At 45.9% G+C, this 19,651-nt stretch overlaps 2 gene segments (V, D, J or C); both read right to left on the minus strand.

Moving 5' to 3' along the window:
- Positions 1-1,987: 1,987 nt before the first annotated feature.
- LOC123810823 lies at positions 1,988-2,531 on the minus strand. The segment is given in 2 exon segments: positions 1,988-2,313; positions 2,430-2,531. Coding segments are annotated over 2 exon segments (372 nt in total).
- Positions 2,532-7,557: 5,026 nt separating this feature from the next.
- LOC123810949 lies at positions 7,558-8,137 on the minus strand. The segment is given in 2 exon segments: positions 7,558-7,895; positions 8,010-8,137. Coding segments are annotated over 2 exon segments (372 nt in total).
- Between the last annotated feature and the right edge of the window lie 11,514 nt (positions 8,138-19,651).

Consider the following 19,651-nt stretch of genomic DNA (forward strand, 5'->3'; position numbering starts at 1 on the left):
TCCTCCTTCCCTTCCTTTTTCTCTAAAGTTAATGAAAAATTGTCACTGGGTGATGATAAATATAAATTTGCAGTTAAGAGGGCAAAGATGAACTATCCAGAATTGGTTCATTATAAAAAGAGTGGCACCTGACACAGACATGGTGTGGACAGGTGTAATGTCACTGTCTTGTGATGCCAAGTCCTTGACTGTTTCTACAGAAAAACATTGGTGGAGATATTCACCATACTGACACATAGAGCATCCTTTTCTCTTTCATCACAAATAGCCCTTTTCCATGCATCTGAAAAAACACTTAAACCGGTATCTGTTACATTATATAAGAAAATGCAGAGGGCTGTTCCTACAATTGGACACTCCCAATACACAAGAAACAAAGTGCATTTGTTACTTCAGATAGATCATGTTACATATCTTGTACGCCCAACATCTAGCTACTGGCTGTCCTTCTAAGAGTCCCTCTTGTAAAATAGTGACTACCTTCTCAAAAGGCAACTGTGGTCCCACATTAGAGGAGAAGCACTAGAAAAGTGGTTATGGGGGCTCCTGCCTTATTAGTATATCAAAATAACTTACAAAATACTGATCTTGCTATTATAGTCAGGGTGTAGGACATGCATCTGATGCCAAGAAGGATCACCAGAGCAGTTGTCACTCTGCTTTCTGCTGCTGTTTGACACAAACATTATCACACACGCACCCTACAGGCAGGCTCACCCTGTGCCCAGCATTACACAGACTGGGGGCTGTGACTCAAGACATTATCCTGTGTCTCCAATAGCAGAGACCCTGTCCCACTGTGCTGTGACCCAGCTGGGAGGGTCCACATGTGTCACTCTTGCAGCCTGGATGATTAAAACATGAAGGTACTGACTCTTCATAGGGAAAGAAAGAAGTAACTGGAAAAATTCTGAACAAGTAACTAAAACAGAGAACATTACAGCAAAGATGTGAATCTACATAGTGTGACCATGCATGCTGACTTGACTGGGAGAGAGGTCGTTCACAAGACCTGGTGCTGTCAGGGCTGAAGCTGGGAGAGGTCTTGCAACCTCAGATGATGAGGTCACTGCACCAGGTCTTAGGGCACCTAAATGCCACCTTCATTCAATAGTCAATCAATTCTTGCCCTAGAGCTTTGTGTATTTGTACATGTGCATTTGTACTTTGTGATTCCTTTAACTGGAATTACAACTAGAAATGAGTTGGATCATCATGAAAATCGCATACTTGGGGGTGCCTGAAGATGGGAGGCACATCCAAGATATGTTTTGAAAACCAAGCAGCCATTTGGAAAGGTTCCATCATAATGGGATGGGAGCTCATGTGCAGGGCTGCTTCCTATGGAGTCATTTAGGGTTCCAAGGGGAGGAGAGAATCTGAGAGACCCAGAAAGTTTCACTCAAATTCCCACCTCAAAAATTCCTTATTAATGGAAATACTATGAGCTCAGGAAGGAAGGAAGGAAGGAAGGAAGGAAGGAAGGAAGGAAGGAAGGAAGGAAGGAAGGAAGGAAGGAAGGAAGGAAGGAAGGATGTAGGAAGAGAAAGAAAAACTTCTTTGTTCTCATCCCCACACCATTTGTGGACAACTGGATTCATGCCAGTCTTCACAGGTGTGAGTGACCATGGGATTCAAATGAGAATCTCCCAGAGGACTATGGGAAAGCTATCCAAAAAGCAGAGCACAGGGTTCCCAGTGGCTGTTACATTTAAGTGTATGAATTGATTGGCCTTTGGGATCCACAAAACACATGCAAAGGCAATAAAAAAGAGTTTCCTTTTGGATTTCATGTGAGAGAGGAGAACGACTGAAAAGAAAAAAAAGCCCACTGCATTTTCGAAGCTCTGGGACAGGAGACAAGAACAGGTAGAGAATGAACACCCCAGGCCATGCTGCATGAGCCCCCGGCACAGAGATGCGGAAGCATCTTCAGAGCCAGGAGGGAGCCTATGAATGGAGGGCAGGTTTTGGTCTCACTTCCCCATCAACTTGCACCACTGTGGAGAGTGTCAACGCTATGATATGAACTACAGTAATAATCAGCCTCATCCTCAGCCTGGAGCCCAGAGATGGTCAGGGAGGCTGTGTTGCCAGACTTGGAGCCAGAGAAGTGATCAGGGATCCCTGAGGGCCGCTTTGTGACTTCATAAATCAGGAGTGTAGGGGACTTGCCTGGGTTTTGTTGGTACCAGGAGACATAACTACCATACCCAACATCATTGCTGCTTCCAGCACAGGAGATGGTGACAGACTGTCCCGGAGACCCGGACACTGAAGGAGGCTGAGTCAGGGCAGCCTGGGCCCAAAAACCTGAAAAGAACAAAAACACATTCAGTGCTCAGTTCAGGGGTGGACCTGGGTGAGCCAGAAGAGGAGACACAGAATCATCACAGATGCCCCCATGGTCCCCTCCCTAGAGGCCTCACCTGAGCCCTGAGTGAGGAGCGTGAAGAGGAGAGGAGCCCAGGCCATGGTCGAGGAACCTCAAGAGCGTTGCCTTCAGAGACCCCAACACTGAGCCTGGCTCCCCCAGACCTCTTTTATCCATTCTTGCTACCTCAGAGGAGGGAGTGGCCTCCATGCAAATCTGCTTCTGCTCCTGCCTCTCCTCACCCGACTCAGACCTGACCCTTGATCTAGATGCTTGTCCACAGTGGACATGAAGGCTAATCTTAGAGAATTTAGATGGTGTGTCAGGTTTTCTGTTACTCCAAACACACTGAGACCATTGTTCTAGTGCCTAGGAAATAGATCCCACCTGGACATCCTGTACTGGAGGAATCAAGGTGGTCCCAGGCTGAGGAACACAGGGACATTTTTTCTGACACATCTGCCAGTAGGGCCGGGAGAAGGTCTCATGTTGGTCAGAAAATAATTGCACTATCCAAGGGCCTAAGACAGAGCTGGCACCTCTCATTCCCTCTCAGCCTTTTTTTTTTAAAGCTCCTCAGTTGAAATGACTTCTCATGTATAGCTAGTCCCACACTCTTCTGTTTCTAGGTTCATGAGCATTTTTGCCACTTATACATGTACAAATACTGGGACACAACACATACAGGGCATCCCCTTCCCTTAACCACCCACTCAGGGGAATCCCCAGGTAAGACTTCATACAGGTCTGGTAAAACACAGTGCCTCCTCCAAATTTAGACACCGATGCCCCCTGGTGGCTACAGATGATTCCACCCAAGCACCTGAGAAAGCACCAGTAGGAGCTGGAAAAATCTGTTCTGTTCCCTTCTCCTCCTCTTTTTATTCCCATCCAGCTCAGTAACAGGTCTCTAGATAACCCTTACATCCATCTGAGCTCATTTATCCTCTTTTAGAATGGAGTGTCAACTGCCCAATGAGGGAATCCCAGAGCCTCCCTTCAGAACAATTGAGCTTGTCTCTTAACTCTCTTATGACAGGTTTTGTGCTCATGATCTAGACCTTGACCTGGGTGTGGAACATTACTGTGAAATAAGATCAATTTCATGAGGAAAAATGGATGAAAAATGGTACAAAGGAAGACAGATTGACTTCCCACAATTTCAAAATACAACATACCCATGAGGGAGAGAGAGCTCAGTAGGACTGATTACTATGAAGTGGATAAGGAGAAGTGGACTCCTGTGTTTGAGCTTCTGGGAGGTGACAAGTCAGGGCTGGGAAAGAGCTCAGCTCTTGGTCTTGTCCTCAGAGTGTGTTCCTCTGTCACATGGGACACAATGTCCTTCCTTGTGCTCCCTGCATAGTACATTAAAATACCTCACCTGAGAGCTGTGTGATTTTGTGAAGCAAAATCTCCCTCATCCACAAAGAGATGCTCGGCCTGGTGTATTTTTCTGGGAAATGTGGACTTGGAGAACAAACAAATCAGGACTGACTGGTCCTGCCCAGATTGGAATGGACATGTCCTCAGATAATGGCTGGAAGTTCTATGGTTTAAAATGTTCAGAGAACACTATTTAAATGTCATTGTTTGTTCTGCATCACAGACATCGTGAAGGGCAAAGAGAGGTGACATTCTGGCCCAGGGAGGGCACAGATTTATGGCAGCATCAGGCATTGGGGAGAGGAAATGGGATGTGAGAGGAAGTGCCAGCTTTCTATTTGATACAGTTGTTTCACTCTTGGTATCCTAAACATTTCTGGGCTATATGCCATGGTTTAGAGAATATCTCTAGTGTGAAATCACAGTAAAGTGGTAGTAATCAGTGAGCTGTTCAAAGATCCATCCACTGCCCCTTTGGGTCAAGCAGACTGGATTCTCTACTCCTGGAAAAACTGTGGCGAGGCCCCCTGGGGACATTCCAGTTATCCACATAGGACAGCAAGGAGCAAACCTCTGATTTTCACTAGCTTCCACCTGTCCCTCATTCCTGGTTCCGATAGAACCGGGAACACCTCAGAACCCCCACGCTGCAGGAGTCCCCATTCTTATTTAACATGGTTCTGTATTTGTGTGACCACAAGACAAATTGTGAGACAGAAACACTAAGCATGACAGCCACCCAAGAAGGCAAAATGAACACTTGTAACTATGGTTAATAACCTATAAGGCCAAGCAAATAAATTAACTCACACAAATATTTAGTCCCAAACCCGTTCTCAGATCAAAATGAATATGATGATTCCTTTATAAACTACAGTTACACCCTGGCCAGCACAGCTCAGTTGATGTTGCATGGGTCACCGGCCAGCAGTGACCACGGAACGCTGTGGATGGCTAGACGATAAACACGCGAGAAATAACATGCACAGAGACTAGTTTCTGTGGGGAAGTAGGGACGAAAATGGCCACCCCCCTAGTGGCAAGTGCGCCGATTTACAGTCCATACCTGCTTTTATTGGGCTCATTTTGCATAATAATTCAGGTGAAGTAGAGTACTCATTAGGGGGAAGTAAGGAACCATAGAGAACAAGGAACTCTGCTGGTCTATTTTGAGTCGGGGTACAAGAGCTGTAAGACTTCAAATTAACTTCCTCCTTGAACCCTTCTCATTCAGCTGACAGCATTCTAAACAAAGAAGGTTTCACAGTAATTTACATATTCTTTCTTAGGCCTGATCACCCGGGGAATCCGCCCTTCTCAGCAAAGAGCTGCACCACTCTGTCATTGTTTCAGGCTTAGGTGGAGCAAGGGAACTAAGGAACTCAGGCTATGTCAAAGACGAGGAGCGAGGGTTCATCACCCCCTTTTGCTGCAGCCCCCCAAGTCCTTCTTTTGGGGGGCCTCCCAAAGTGATCGTGCCTGCCTTAGGTCGTTCCCCCCGTGGGGAATCTTACCCATCTTTGGCTAACCAACCAAGTTTTGGGGGGTTCAGCAGCAGAAGCAGCATTCCTTCCAGGGAGATAAGCTTTTGTCTCCTTGCTGGCTTACGGTTCCAAGGGCGTTCCCTTAGCCTTAGCCTAGGCGGGGGTTACAGCTTCTGATACCAGTCAGGGCGGTTCCCAACAAGTTGATTGAAGAATCATCCCATGACAGAAAGACGGAGTGTTTCTATCCCTGGTGAGGGCAGAGGCCAAGGTTGCGGGGTCAATCTCCAGTCCTTGCAGGTTCGATTCCCAGTCTGGGCTTGTCCAGGAAGCAACCATTGATGCTTCCCTCCAATATCGATTTTTCTCCTCTTCCTTTCTCTCTAAAATCAATGGGAAAAATGTCCTTGGGTGAGAGTGATAAAATTGCAATTAAGAGAAAAAATTTAAATATCCAGAAGAGGTAGAGTATAAAATGAGTGGCACCTGCCAGACACTGTGTGGACCCCTGAAAGGTCACTGACCTGTGGTGCTGAGTCCCTGAGTGTATCTGACAGAGACACATGGGTGGATATATTGCCTGTAGTGATGCAGAACATGTCTAACTTTTTCCATCAAAAGAGACCCTTCTTTTCCCATCCGAAAAGAGACTTAAACAGGCATTCTGTTGCATTATATGAGAAAATGCAAGGGCTATTCCTAAAATCGGTCACTCCCAATACACAAGAAACAAAGGGTGATTTTTGCTACAAGTAGGTCATGGTAGAGAGATGCATTTCACTCAACATCTAGCTACTGGCTCTCCTTGTAAGAGTCCCTCTTGTAAAATAGTGACTACCTTCTCAAAAGAAAATTGTGGTCCCGCATTTGAGGAGAATCACTAGAAGTGGTAATGGGGGCACCTACCTTCCTATCTCATGGAAATAACTTGTAAAATACTGATCTTGCTATTATACTCAGGGTGTAGGACATACATCTGATGCCAAGAAGGATCACCAGAGCAGTTATCACTCTGTTTTCTGCTTCTGTTCAACACAAACATGATCACAAATGCATCCTACAAGCATGCTCACACTGTGACCAGCATTACACAGACTCAGAGCTGTGACTCAAGACATTATCCTGTGTCTCCAATAGCAGAGACCCTGTTCCACTGTGCTATGATCTGGCTGGGAGTGTCCACAAGTGTCACTCTTGCAGCTTGGATGATTAAACATGAAGGTACTGACTCTTTATCAGGAAAGAAAGAAGTAACTGGAAATATGTGAACTAGTAGCTGAAACAGAGAACATTATAACCAAGATGCAACTGCAGGTAGAATGACCATCCAGCCTGATTTCACAAGGAATGAGGTCATTTTCAAGACCTGGCGCTTTCAGGGCTGAAGTTGAGAGGTTTCACAGGCTGGGATGATGAGGTCACTGCACCAGGTCTTCTGGCTCCTAAGCTCAGCCTCCTTCATTGGTCAAAGGATGCTTGGCCTGAGTATTATGTGCATTTGTACTTTGTGATTCATCATAACTGGGATCACAGCTAGAAATGAGTTGGGTTATCATGAATATTGTATACTTTGGGGATCCCTTAGGAATGGGGGACACATCCAGCAGATATCTTAAAGAACCAAGCATCCATTTGGAAATATCCCGTCATAAAGGGAAGACATTTCACATGCAGAGCTGCTTCCAGTAGAATCACTCAGGAATCCGAGAGGAGGCACAATTTTGAGAGAGACAGAATCTTTCACTCAAACTCCCACCTGAAACATTCCTTGGTTATGGGAAATATTAGGAGGGTAGAAGGGAAGAATGAAAGAGAAGAAGAAAAAAGAAGGAAGACACAAAGGAGGGAAGGAAGGAAAGAGGGAGGGAGGGACAGACAGAGGGAAAGAGGGAGGAAATACTTTGTTTCATTCCCACATCATTGGTTGAAAACTGAATCCAGGCCAGTCTGCACAGGTGTGGGACACCAAGGGATTTAAACTTGGGATTTCTCAGAGGACTCTGGGTAATCTACCCAACAAGCAGAGCACAGGGCTCCCAGAGACTGTTACAATGAAGGGATTGGAATGAGTGGCCTCTGGATCCACAAAAACATTACCGAGGCAGTAAATCAAAGAGAGCATTTCCTTTTGTATTTAAGTGAGAGAGAATACCTGAAAAAAAAAAACCCCTGTATTTTCAAAGCTTTGGGAGAGGAGACGGGAATAGATAGAAATACAATTGTCCAGGCCTTGCTGCCTGAGCCCCCTGCACAGGGATGAGGGAGCATCTTCAGAGCAAGGAGGGAGCCTGTAATTTTAGGGCAGGTTTTGGTCTCACTTCCCCATCAACTTGCACCACTGTGGAGAGTGTTACCACTCCTATATGAAGCACAGTAGTAATCAGCCTCATCCTCAGCCTGGAGCCCAGAGATGGTCAGGGAGGCCGTGTTGCCAGACTTGGAGCCAGAGAAGCGATCAGGGATCCCTGAGGGCCGCTTTGTGACTTCATAAATCAGGAGTTTAGGGGCCGTGCCCGGTTGTTGTTGGTACCAGGAGACATAACTACCATACCCAACATCATTGCTGCTTCCAGCACAGGAGATGGTGACAGACTGTGCAGGAGACCCAGACACTGAGGGAGGCTGAGTCAGGGGAGTCTGGGCCCAGGAACCTGAAAAGAGCAGAAACACACTCAGTGCCCAGTTCAGTGCTGGGTCCAGGAGAGCAGAGGGGAGGTAAAGAAGCATCCCAGATATCGCCATGGTCTCCCCCCTGGAGGCCTCACCTGAGCCCTGAGTGAGGATGGTGAGGAGGAGCAGAGTCCAGGTCATGGTGGTGATCCCCCAAGAACATTGCCTTCTGATCCCCCAACCCTGGGCCTAGCTTCCCCAGACCTCTCTTATTCTGTCTTCCTGCCTCAGAGGAGGGAGGGGCCTCTATGCAAATCTGCTTCTTTTTTCTGTCTCCTCACCACACTCTGACCTGATCCTTGATTCTAGATATTTTGCATCCCTGGAGAGCAGAGCCAGTCTGAGGCATTCAGTCCCTTTGACATGGATTTTCTAGGACTGAGCCCATGACAGTGCCCAGGAAATGTAGTCTGACTTGAAAGGTCCCCATCCTCCCAACTGCCGGTTTGATGATGTGTTCGATAGGCTAAACATACTCTGAGTCCCAGTACCTTCTTTCAGTTCTGCATGGTTTTAGGGTGAGGACAGGGTTCAGAAGGGCTGGGGTCAGAAGAAATCTAATCGTTTTTCTTCTCAGGTACAGAAGGCAGAGCTGGTGGTTGTTCACATCCCTCGCCCCCTTCCTACCCTCCTCAGTAGCTTGGTTCTTCATCCTACCTGATCCATCTCTGCACTGCTCTGAGGCTGAGACCTGGGGACACTCATGGTCCTGTCTTGCAGTACAGATTGGGGACACTCTACTTCCAAATCTCCCTCTGGAGGACCTCAGTTGGAACCAGGCTTTGGGACCTCAGGCAGGCCAGGGTAAAGCCCAGCAAGGACCTCCCCAAATATGGGCTTTTGCTGCCACCTGGTGGCTCTTGTTGGAGTAACAAACCTGAAGGCCATATGGTATACCAGCAAGGTGGTTGAAAACCCCTGCTCTGCTCACCTCCCAGGCTCCCTCTTTCTCATCTCAGCTCATCTCACCTCATCTCAGCACCAGGCCCCTTGATTCTGTCTGTTAAAAACAGAAATAACTGGACAAATAGAGTAACTTTTGCTAAACTGAATCACCAAACCAAAATTTAAGGCTTAAGTTAATTGTAGTTTCAGCTGCCCCAGAGATGGAATTTAAAACCTAGCACTCTGGGATTTCCATGCCAGCACTGGTCAGGTCACCTGCCTGATGAGTCCCCTGCCTTCCCCGAAGGAAAGTGCCCTTGTCAGAAATAATCTATTTGTTTACCTTTTTACTCCCATCCTCTTTCTGCCTATAAAATATGCCCCCTTTGTATGCTCCTTGAAAAGCCCTTCCAGCTGCTGGGTAGGATACTGCTCAACATATGAATCCTGTAATAAAGCTAATTAGATCTTCCAATTCACTTAGTTGAAGTTCGATCCTTAACACTTCTGGTCCTGTTTACTGTCTTCTCACTTTGTCACCAGCTCCTTCCAGAATAAAATATGTTAGGTGCCATACCTGGTGGTCCAGACCTACCCCACAGGACCATTGGGGTGGTCCGGGTGACCTCATCACAGATCTGTCAGGGCTGAGGAAACATTAGACATGAAATAGTTTCAACCCCAGCTGGAAGGGTAGATGAAGAGAACACTCACTGAATGCTTTCTCAAAATGAGAAAAAATATTCCAGAAAGAAGAAGAAGTTGACTAGGATTGAAAATAATCTAATAAACAGCAAGAGTGGAACTCCAGTGTTTGAGGAGTTTGGAAGAGGAGAATGGGGTGAAGATTACTCCAAGGGCCCCATTTCAGGGACCTGCCCTCAGGCAGTGTCCATCTGTCACAGGGAGTAAGAAACTTTCATCCCACACATTGAAACAAACTCCAGCCAGAGCTCTGCCCCTTCCTCAGGTAACATCTCTTCCATCCACACAGAGATGTGAGGCTTTTCTAGGAAAATATGGGTTTGGGGTGCAGACTCCAATCATGGCTGACATATTCCACCCAGAGTGGAAACAGAAATGTCTACTCAGGAAGTGGGATAGGAGTTTTATAGAGTGCAAGAATTCTGAGGAAACTATTTTAGTGTCGCTGTACCTGACACGTGACAGACATGTTCAAGAGTACAAGAAGGGTGAGGTCTTGGTTAAGGGCAGGATGGGCTACAAGCAGGATTGAGGGACTGGGGAGAATGTGGTAAGAAAAACCTTGAGAAAACAACCTTCTCAATTGCTCCTGAACTTCTGGGCCCACCTTGGAAGTGTGCTTGTGTGGAGGGGACCCCAAAGAGCAAGGACAGATTTCGGAGCAGAATTAAGAGGCAGCCGGCTGCCCAGTTACCAGGTGGCTCAATCAGTGGGGAGCACTGTTTGTAGATCCATGCAGTGCTGGCCAGATTTAAAATTGAAGGGACATTTAAACACCCATTCACAGATAGCTGGGAGGAACTTGTTGGCCAAACCCAAATGGCAGATTATCTTCTAAAATAAAAAAGTCAACAAAACATTTAACAAGATCCACAGTTTCACTCCATAATATAAGATAGATCCAGAAGACAATCCTGAGTTACTAGACATATGAAGGACAGGATAACCACAACTGTAGGAAAGACAATCAACCAATGATAACCCAGAAATGACTCAGATGTTGGAATTACCTGACAGAAGACTGAAAAACTGAGCTCTTATTACAAAAATGACCAGAGTAGAGAAAACCCTCTTGAAATGAGTGACAATGGAAAGTGTTAGTAAAGAAACAGAAGATAACAAAAGCAACAAATGAACCCATTAAGAGTGAAAACCACACTAGATGGCAGGAATGGCATTTTTCCATCACAGAGAATCTTCTACAACTATGAGAGCACAGCTTTTTAACAGGAATTATTGAAAATGAAACACACATTTTTAAAATTAAAAAAAATTATCAGTGAGATGTAAGATAACAAGAGAATTAGTAAATGAGTAAATGGAGTCTCCAAAATTGAAGAAATAGCAGAACATCTCAAGGCAGAAAACATTCAAAGTTTAAAACAAAAGTATGAACCCATAGATTCAAAAAGCTCAACCAAGCCCAAGCATAAGAACCATGAAAAAGAACAAAGCAGGGACCATCCAGTCCACTTCTAGTTTTTGTAGAAACCCTTCTAGAGCCTTCTTTAAGCTTCAGTAACTATTCAGTTGTTAGAAAAACGTCAACAACAGAAGTTTGTTTCCTGAGAAGTCTGTGAAAACACTTCTCTCTCTCCCCCTCCCCCATGTCCATCTCCCTCCCTCTCTCTCTCCCCCCACCACTCATAACACAACCTGGAGTCTTAAGGCCACTTCTACCTCTACCCGACGTGGGTGCTGTATCATGGTATCACCATTTTGGCATCTCAGGTGACCCCCTTCTACAGGAGCAAGAGCTGCTCCCCAGATGCATCCCAGGAGCCTGTGGGAACACAGAGGATGTAGACTACACACCTGGACAGGAACAGTTTAAGATGCTGGATGAAAAGGGACTGAACACACACATCCATGCATTCCTCCATGAAACACCACCAACACTGTGTTGAAAAAATTCAAACACATCAGAAAACAAGGATATTGGTAAGAGGACTGTAGAGAAAAAACAAGTCAGGAATTGGATGCACACGTGTTACCTGACATAGGCTGAACAACGCCCAATCCCAAGGCTGAGGGAGCATGGACCTCAGATATCGGTTGAATTCTCAGTTGGCTGTGGTGTCCAAGTGATGAAGGGGAGTAAAACTACCAGTTAGAATAATGAGTGAGGAAGCTTTTAGAAAAGCAAGTACATGCTGTTTGGAACAGGCAGCCTGAACCCAACAATACAAGGAGCCTGCTTAAAACAAAATCAACATTTCAAACAACATTTCATATTGTTTCATAACATAACATAACAGTGGATATATCTGGGATAGAATCAAAACTACCCACAAACTATGAAGAAAATCTCAATTGACTAGAAAAGACACTTACCACATGCTAACCCCAATATGACAGGTATGCTGGAATTTTTTCCCAAACACATTAAAACAGCTATTTAAAAGCTGATGAAAGACATAAGAGGAAACCCTCTGGAAATGAGTGGAGATATAGAACATCTCAGCTGAGAAGTAGAAGATATAATAAACACAAAAAGCAAACAAAAACAAAGGAACTACACTCCATGGAATTGACTACAGACTGGAAAACAAGAGACTAGTGACCTCAAAGTCATAGCAAAGGAAATTGTACAATGTAAAATGTAGAAAAAAATAAAGAAATAAAATCAAAAGGTATCTGTGAACTTAAACTTGAAGTGGTACTTCAAGTACCTAATACGTATAAAATTGAAGATGCTGAAAGAGAGACACAGAGGAACAGAAAGAAAACTACAGTCCAGAAACTCAACAAACCCCCAGCACAAGAAACATGGAAAGAGAAAGAGAAAGAAAGAAAGAAAGAAAGAAAGAAAGAAAGAAAGAAAGAAAGAAAGAAAGAAAGAAAGAAAGAAAGAAAGAAAGAAAGAAAAGAAAAACTACTACAAGGTAAATTTACCCAATTCTTTGCTCTAGTGACCTTTTTGAAGACCCTGCTTTGGCTTCTGTAACTATTCATTCATTCATTCATTAGTAAAATATCAACCATGGGATTTTATTCCCTGGGAATTCTCCTTGGGTTGTGAATGTGGAAGTGATGGGAGTGAGGAAAACAAAAATTAGAGTGAGTGGAAGTTGTCACATAAGCAGAAAAACCTCCAGACCCACTCCCCACCAGCACCAAGGCTAACAGAGCACATTCCGCTGGCCCCTCCCCTGACCAGCTCTGTCTCAGCACAGGACAAAGGGCAGAACCCAGGCTGAGAGGAGTCCAAGTATTGTTGGCGCTGTGGGTATCGTAATGAGAAGCCTTGTGCTTTAGAGACCTTGCACCCTTTGACAGCCTCCCTCTGGAGATGATCTTGTTCCAGATTCTTCCTCAAGAAACTTCAAAGTTCACCCCCTGGGTCAGCTGATATCCCTACAGTATTGACAGCAATGGGACTGTCTTGAAACGTTTGGGTGTTGGGCCTGGAGTCTTATTTGCACTTTATGGTGTGAACTAGGTTCATCTCAGCACCAGCCGTGCACTAATGCCCTGATCAGCAATGGCTAATCCTCTGTCTCCCCCTCCCAGAGAAGTGATCAGAGACTGTGCTGGGAAAATGTCTGACAATATTCCTGCTGGAGGCCCAGTGCCTGCCCCTTTCTCAGTAAGGCCATGCCCCCAGTTCTGGGACCCTTTCTCTTCCCCCTCGAACTTGACTGTCATGTTCAGCAAGGGATCCATCCAGTACATGCCCTGGGAAGCTTCCCAAACATTGACCTGAGCCTCTGTCAAGGTTAATGTCTTCCCTGGCCCCATCTGATAGACACATTCTCCTTTTTTTTTGAATCAGCTAATGTGTTGCTTTCTACTCACTGCTTCAAACTTACAAATTGTTTGAGGATGATAATGAGGTGCAAAGAATATGGAGAAGAGCAAAGAAGGGATTAACACCAAACACAGGACACTAGTCAATGTGGGTCTGTCAGATGCCTGTGTTCTCAGTGAGTAGAGGTAGAGGGGGTAGATGGAGCTTCCATCTGTTATTCTTTCTAAACTGTTCATCATCACTTCATGCACCCTTCTTTAGGTATGACATGCTCACAGTAAAAGAAATTTAGAAAAATAAAAGAAAATGCACCCAAATGCTTTTCCTTTCTCCTACCCAGAACAGACGGGCAGAATAAATGCAGAAGTAGAGAAAGTTCCCGTGAGCAAACACAAGAAAAGGTGAAAGAAGCACCCCTGTGGGCTTTTTGGAGGACATGGAACAAATTTACCAGGAATCCTTGAACAGAGTCACTGCAAGAGAAAGAGAAAGAGCCAAGGGCAAGGGCAAAGCCTCACCTCATGCTGTTCTGGTGAAGCCGAGGCCCCTCCCCCCTCACCATCCTCTGCAGCAGGTGCAGGGCAGGTCCAGACAGCAGGTGAGAAGGGGGAGAGATGCCCCTCAGTGTGGAGTCCTTCAGAGACTCAAAGATGAGACAAAAATGATCCCTGGCTGCCTACTACATAACTGTCCCAAAATGATTTATTTTCTAAATATGATTTGATGGTGTAATAGTAAATAAAAATCTTATAAGAGAGGGCATTCCCTAGTCAAAGGGGAAGGGAGGCCATCATCTCCTGTGTGGTTTTTTTGGCATTTACTTTAGAAAACTTGTGTTGTAAATTCTTTCCCCTTCTCTGAAAATTGTATGTGAACATTTGAAATAACTAAAGAAGCCCGTCTGTGGGGTAACACTCCAGGGATGTCCTTCTCTAGGAGCTGAGGCTCAGATCTCTGAAATGCAAACAGCAAGGTAGACAGTGTCCCTAGTGTACAGTTTGCATGGGAGTGTGGGGGCCTCCCTTTCCTGAGAGCCTGGCTCCAAGGACAAGCCTACCTCTGGTCATAAACACATAAGGAATGTATGTTTTCTGATATATTTTGGATATTAACCCCTCATGGGATATATGGTTTGCAAACATTTCCTCCCATTCTACAGGTTGTCTTCACCTGTAAAGATGCCCAGGAACCTACCACACCTACTGAGCTCTTAGTGATCATAGGCACAGGTGACAACCCCCATGTCCTCGCCACAGCCTACAGGCTTCCCCTGCAGGGACATGTGCCCTGTGGGCAGGTGCCACCTCTGAGCAGCCTTAAACAGACCAGGGGCCGTGAGTCCATATTTTCAGACTCCGTAAACAGAGGCCCTTGCCCACTGTGTGGGGGACTCAGCTGCTTAGGTCTCCACATGTGTACCCCATTTCAGAAGGACCTGACTGAGGTACTGGTCCTTTACTGGAGGGTGGGGGAGTAAAAGAAGGCAACTGGGACAAGATTGGGATATAACTGAAGACAAAAAACATTATGAGAAAGTTATCGGGGAAGGTGAACATCCATGCTGGTTTGCCCAAGAACGACTGTCAGTGCCTAGATTGACACTGTAGAGTCCAGGAAAGTTCTAGAACAGGAAAGAGATGTTCATTTTATCAAGTATTCTGGAATTTAAGCCTGGTTTCAAAGGCGTTCACAGAATCCTGCATAGATATTTAGGAGTCCGGTGTATTAGGGGTTCATCAGAAGCAGGAGTCAGGTAGAAATCTGGCAGGTTCCCCAAGGAAGCTGGACACACGAAGGTCCTGGAAGAACCGAGGACAACCTGCTCTTTCTTCCCTTGTGGAACAAAGAGCCCATTTTAAGAAGAGCCCATTCTAACAAGCAGACTGTCCACATATGAGGCAGCATCGCGGACAGAGGTTCAGGGGTCTGGGTGGTGGGTGGGGACAGGACAGGAGCGAGGGGCAGGGAGGCTCTTACAGACCACAGAGTCTCCCAGTCCAATTCTCCAAGCTCAGCCTCCAAGGGGATCGGTCAAAGATGAGGGACAATGAAAGAAAAATGTGTTCTCTTTGTCCTCCTTCTCTCAGCAATGTCTTCACATACTCTCTCAGGTGCTGCTGCTTTGGGAACAGACATGCAGAACAAAGACCCACATGGGGAACTATGGTGACTAGAACATGGTGAAAGCAGAGTTGAATATGACAGTCATTCTGTAGCCGAATGCAGGTCCAGCTGCCCTCTGCTTCAAAAGCCAATACTTGAGAGGGGAGCTGATGCACAGGAAAGTGGCCTTATTCAGGTGCCAGCAACCTGGAAGAGGAGGGTCTCTCATTTCAAAGCTCATCTTAGCCTTTCAGACATCTGGCTAGTTTTTATAGGGGAACCATGGGAAGAGGGGAAATGAGGAATTCCTGGTGATGTGGGTGCAGTTTCTCTTGTGTGTGGGTTCAGTGTCACCTCTTGCGAGCATCATCATGTGGTGTCAAAGCCCTGTGCGGAGTTTCACTGATATCTGGCAACGGGCCATGCAGGGCAGCATTGCTGCTGGTTCTGATGTGAGTCGCTGACACTCACCCAGTCTCTTGTTCTCAGAGTCATTCCTCAGTTAAGCAGAAGCTGCACCTGCTGATGTGTACAAAATACTTGAAAGGAAACTTTTAACACAAGAATCTTCTATGAGTTTATTAGTCCAGACTACTATATTGCCACCACCTGATTAGTGTAATCGGTATATTTTAATCACTCTTAAGTCAGTGGGGAAATTTAAAGTCAAATTTCCCTGAAAACAGCAGGAGGTGCATGAGGCAGGTGTGTGCTTCAGTCTGCCTCTGACAATGAAGACAGAGATTTGCCTCTGGGGACACACAAGATAAGGGGAAGCTGACATGGGTACCCTGAAAATTCAGGGCAGAGTGTTTTCATTTGAACTTCATGGTAGGAGAGGGGATGAGAAGAAAGGGAACTCTGGGCCAAGCTGCATGAGCCCCGTCAGCTCAGGGTGAGGGAGCATCTTTAGAACAAGGAGGGAGCCTGCAAGTGGAGGACAGATTTTGGTCTCACTTCCGCATGAACTTTCACCACGGTGGTAAGTGCCACTACCCACATAAGAAAAACAGTGATAATCAGCCTCGTCCTCAGACTGGAGCCCAGAGATGATCAGGAAGGCCTTGTTTCCAGACTTGAAGCCAGAGAAGCGATCAGGGATCCCTGAGGACCGAGTATTTAAATAATAAATCAGAAGTCTGGGGGCTGTGCCTGGCTGCTGTTGATACCAGTAGACATAATTATATCACCCAATGTCATTACTGCTTCCAGCACAGGAGATGGTGACAGACTGCCCCAGAGCCCCAGACACTGAGGGAAGTTGAGTCAGGGCAGCCTGGGCCCAGGGACCTGAAAAGAGCAAAAACACAGTCTGGTAAGCTCAGTGCTGGGGCCCAGGTGAGACCAAAAGTGGAGATGAAGGATCAACCCAGATGTCCCTGTGACCCCCTTCCCTGGGGGGCCTCCCCTGAGCCCTGAGTGAGGAGGATGAGGAGGAGCAGTGCCCAGGCCATAGCAGAGATGCCCCAAGCACACTGCCTTCTGAGCCCCCAGACTTGGTCCTGGCTCCCCCAGACCTTTCTTATCCCTTCCCCCTGCCTCACAGGAGGGAGGGGCCTCCATGCAAATCTGCTGCCTGCACCTGCCTCTCCCTACATGAGCCCCTCAGACCCAGCTCTTCATTCTAGATATTCTGCACACTGGTCAGAGAGCTCAGCTGAGGGATTAAAAGCCTTTCATCTGCACTTTCTGCACCTGGATAAGCTGAGCCCATGACAGAGCCCAGGAAATGAAGACAATCTTGGGTGTCCATTTCTTTCCAATTCCAAGGATCTCTGTTGATCCCCACAGAGGAATCCTAGGACTTCAGCTTCTTCCTCTGAAGGATGAAGATGAGGACAAGGTGGAAGGCAGGATGGGAGAGATTCATGCTCAGTTTCCAGGGACAACAGGCAAAGCTGGGCACTTCTCATTTTCCTCCACACCTCCCCGGCCCTTTTCCTGGGATGGCTTCTCATGCACAGCTCTGTCCCCTGCCTGTGCATTGGCTGTGTCCTGAGTCTGAGCCCTGGAGTGCACTTATTGAACCTTGTATAAAGAATTTATTAGGGTGTAACATACTTGGGACTCTACCCCAACCTTCCTTTTAGAGAAGCTCAGGGGGACACAGCCCCTAGGATTTCATACAGGTCAGGCTACACCACAGCAAGGACCTTCCCCAAGTCCAGACCCTCACTGACCTCTGGTAACCATAGACAGTGTGACATGTTCCAGGGAAGGCACCTGAGTGGGAGCTGTAAGTCCCTGCTCTCTTCCTATCCAATCATTGGACAGACAAGAAAATCAACCCCAGCAGGAGGGTTGCATAAGAACAATGGATTGAGAAGACACCAAGTGGCTGCTCAAAATGTTCACAGGAAAAATATTTCTTGAAGGAGAGGGAGCTCAATACGATTCAGAATGACATAATAGAAAGCAGGACATCAACTCTGAGATGAAAGGATCGAGAAGAAGGGGACTTGGGTCAGGATTGTTGTAAGGGCACAAGCTCTGGGACCTCTGGATAAGTAGGTCTGTTCCATGGGACAGGCGATGTTCCTTGTTTCACCCACTTAGTGCACATTGACCACTCACTTTGGAGCTGTGTGCCTTCCTGAGGCAAAGTCTGTTCATCAACAGACAGGTGCTTAGCCTGAGGGTGTCTGCAGTTACACTGGGTTGGTGCTGTGGCTCCGATTACAGCTAACTGATCCTTCCAGAATAAAAATGTCCCCTCAGGAAATGGACAGGGGTTCTATGGTGTGTGATCTTCAGAGCAAACTATTTTGTTATCACTGTTAATATCTTGTGACAGACATTTCCAACTGAACAAGGGAAGAGACTTCATGGCTAAGGGTGGGAAAAGCTGAAATTTGGCCTGTGGGATGGAGGGAGGAGGAGGATGTTTGGGGGAAGTGATACTTTTAGCTTTGTGACTGTGTGTTTTCAACATTTATGTGCTGCAGTACTTTTCACACTAGTTTAGACAATAATGTGTATAATCTGAGATGATACCAGGAGAGATAATAAGTCAATGACCTGCTCAGAAATCCATTAGGCAGGGCACATATGACTGGATCACAGACTGGAAGTATCGATCTTTTTGTCTCTTAGAATCACCATGGCGCTGCCCTCTGGGAACACAGCAGGTGTCCAGGCATTTTCTGCAAGAGGCAAATGTATGACCTTTATGAGGATCCACCTTGACCTCTGTTCCATGTCCTATTACTGCAAATTGAGGATCCTCATTCCACCCTCCAGGTGTCCTCAATTTCATTTGAAATATCCTGGATACATGTGCCCACACATTAAGACATGAAACAGTTAAAAGAAACAAAATGCCATCAATTGGGAGGCAAAAGGACCAATACAAAAAAAATATTGTTAATCAATTAAATCAATGTGCATAAATTAAACATATACAAAATGAAGTTCGATTCACTTATCTCTCTGTACAAATTAAAACTGATGTTTCTCTGCATAAACACAATTTCTTAAGAAAAATAAAATATGTGGAAAAAATGCTGTGGAAAATGTGTGACACCTAACCCTGAAATCTGCAGGCAGTTGAGTGGGAATGTGAGTATCTACCATCTGGTTACGCTGATGATGCCACTCCTGGGGGGAGATTTTACAATGAGGACACCAAAACATTGAAAACTCTTCTACTGAAAATCATCTGGCATATTTTTACAAAATTAGAAAAAAACTCACCAAAAATGTTAATTAAAAGAGAGAGAAATTGTATTATTTGAAAAAATGTAGGTCACCGTATCTGCAAATTGTTTCCTGTATCAGGAGAACAGGTACACAGAGATGGTTTTTCCAGAAATATCATATGGGACTAATCCTGTTTACTCAACATGTAGCTGCTGGTTTTCTGCACACTGCACACATTACACAACACCTAACTACCACCTCAAAAGGAAATGGCTGCACCACCTCAGAATCAGACATACAGGAGGGGCATTGGTGGCGACCTGCCCTCCTACTCACATGTAGAATATTCATGTAAAAAACTGGTCATGTTACACTTTTGGGGAGCAAGTGTTAGATCGATCCCAAGGTTAAAACCAGAGCTTAGCTCCCCCTCCTCCTATTTGTTGTCTCCACAAAGACACACCCTACAGGCACTGCACCCTCTGTCCTGAATTGTACCCACGCTGGGCTGTGACTCAGGGCTCTATTCTCTGTCTTCCAGAGAAGATGCCCCTTCCCGTTGGTGCTCTGACCAGTGAGAGGCTCCAGGGTCAATCTAAATCACTCTTTCTGTCATACATGATTAAGGCATGAAGGTACTTACCATTTTCTGGG

This window comes from Phyllostomus hastatus, unplaced genomic scaffold, assembly GCF_019186645.2.
Source record: "Phyllostomus hastatus isolate PE091 unplaced genomic scaffold, TTU_PhHast_1.1 phas_scaffold_760, whole genome shotgun sequence".
NCBI lineage: Eukaryota > Metazoa > Chordata > Mammalia > Chiroptera > Phyllostomidae > Phyllostomus > Phyllostomus hastatus.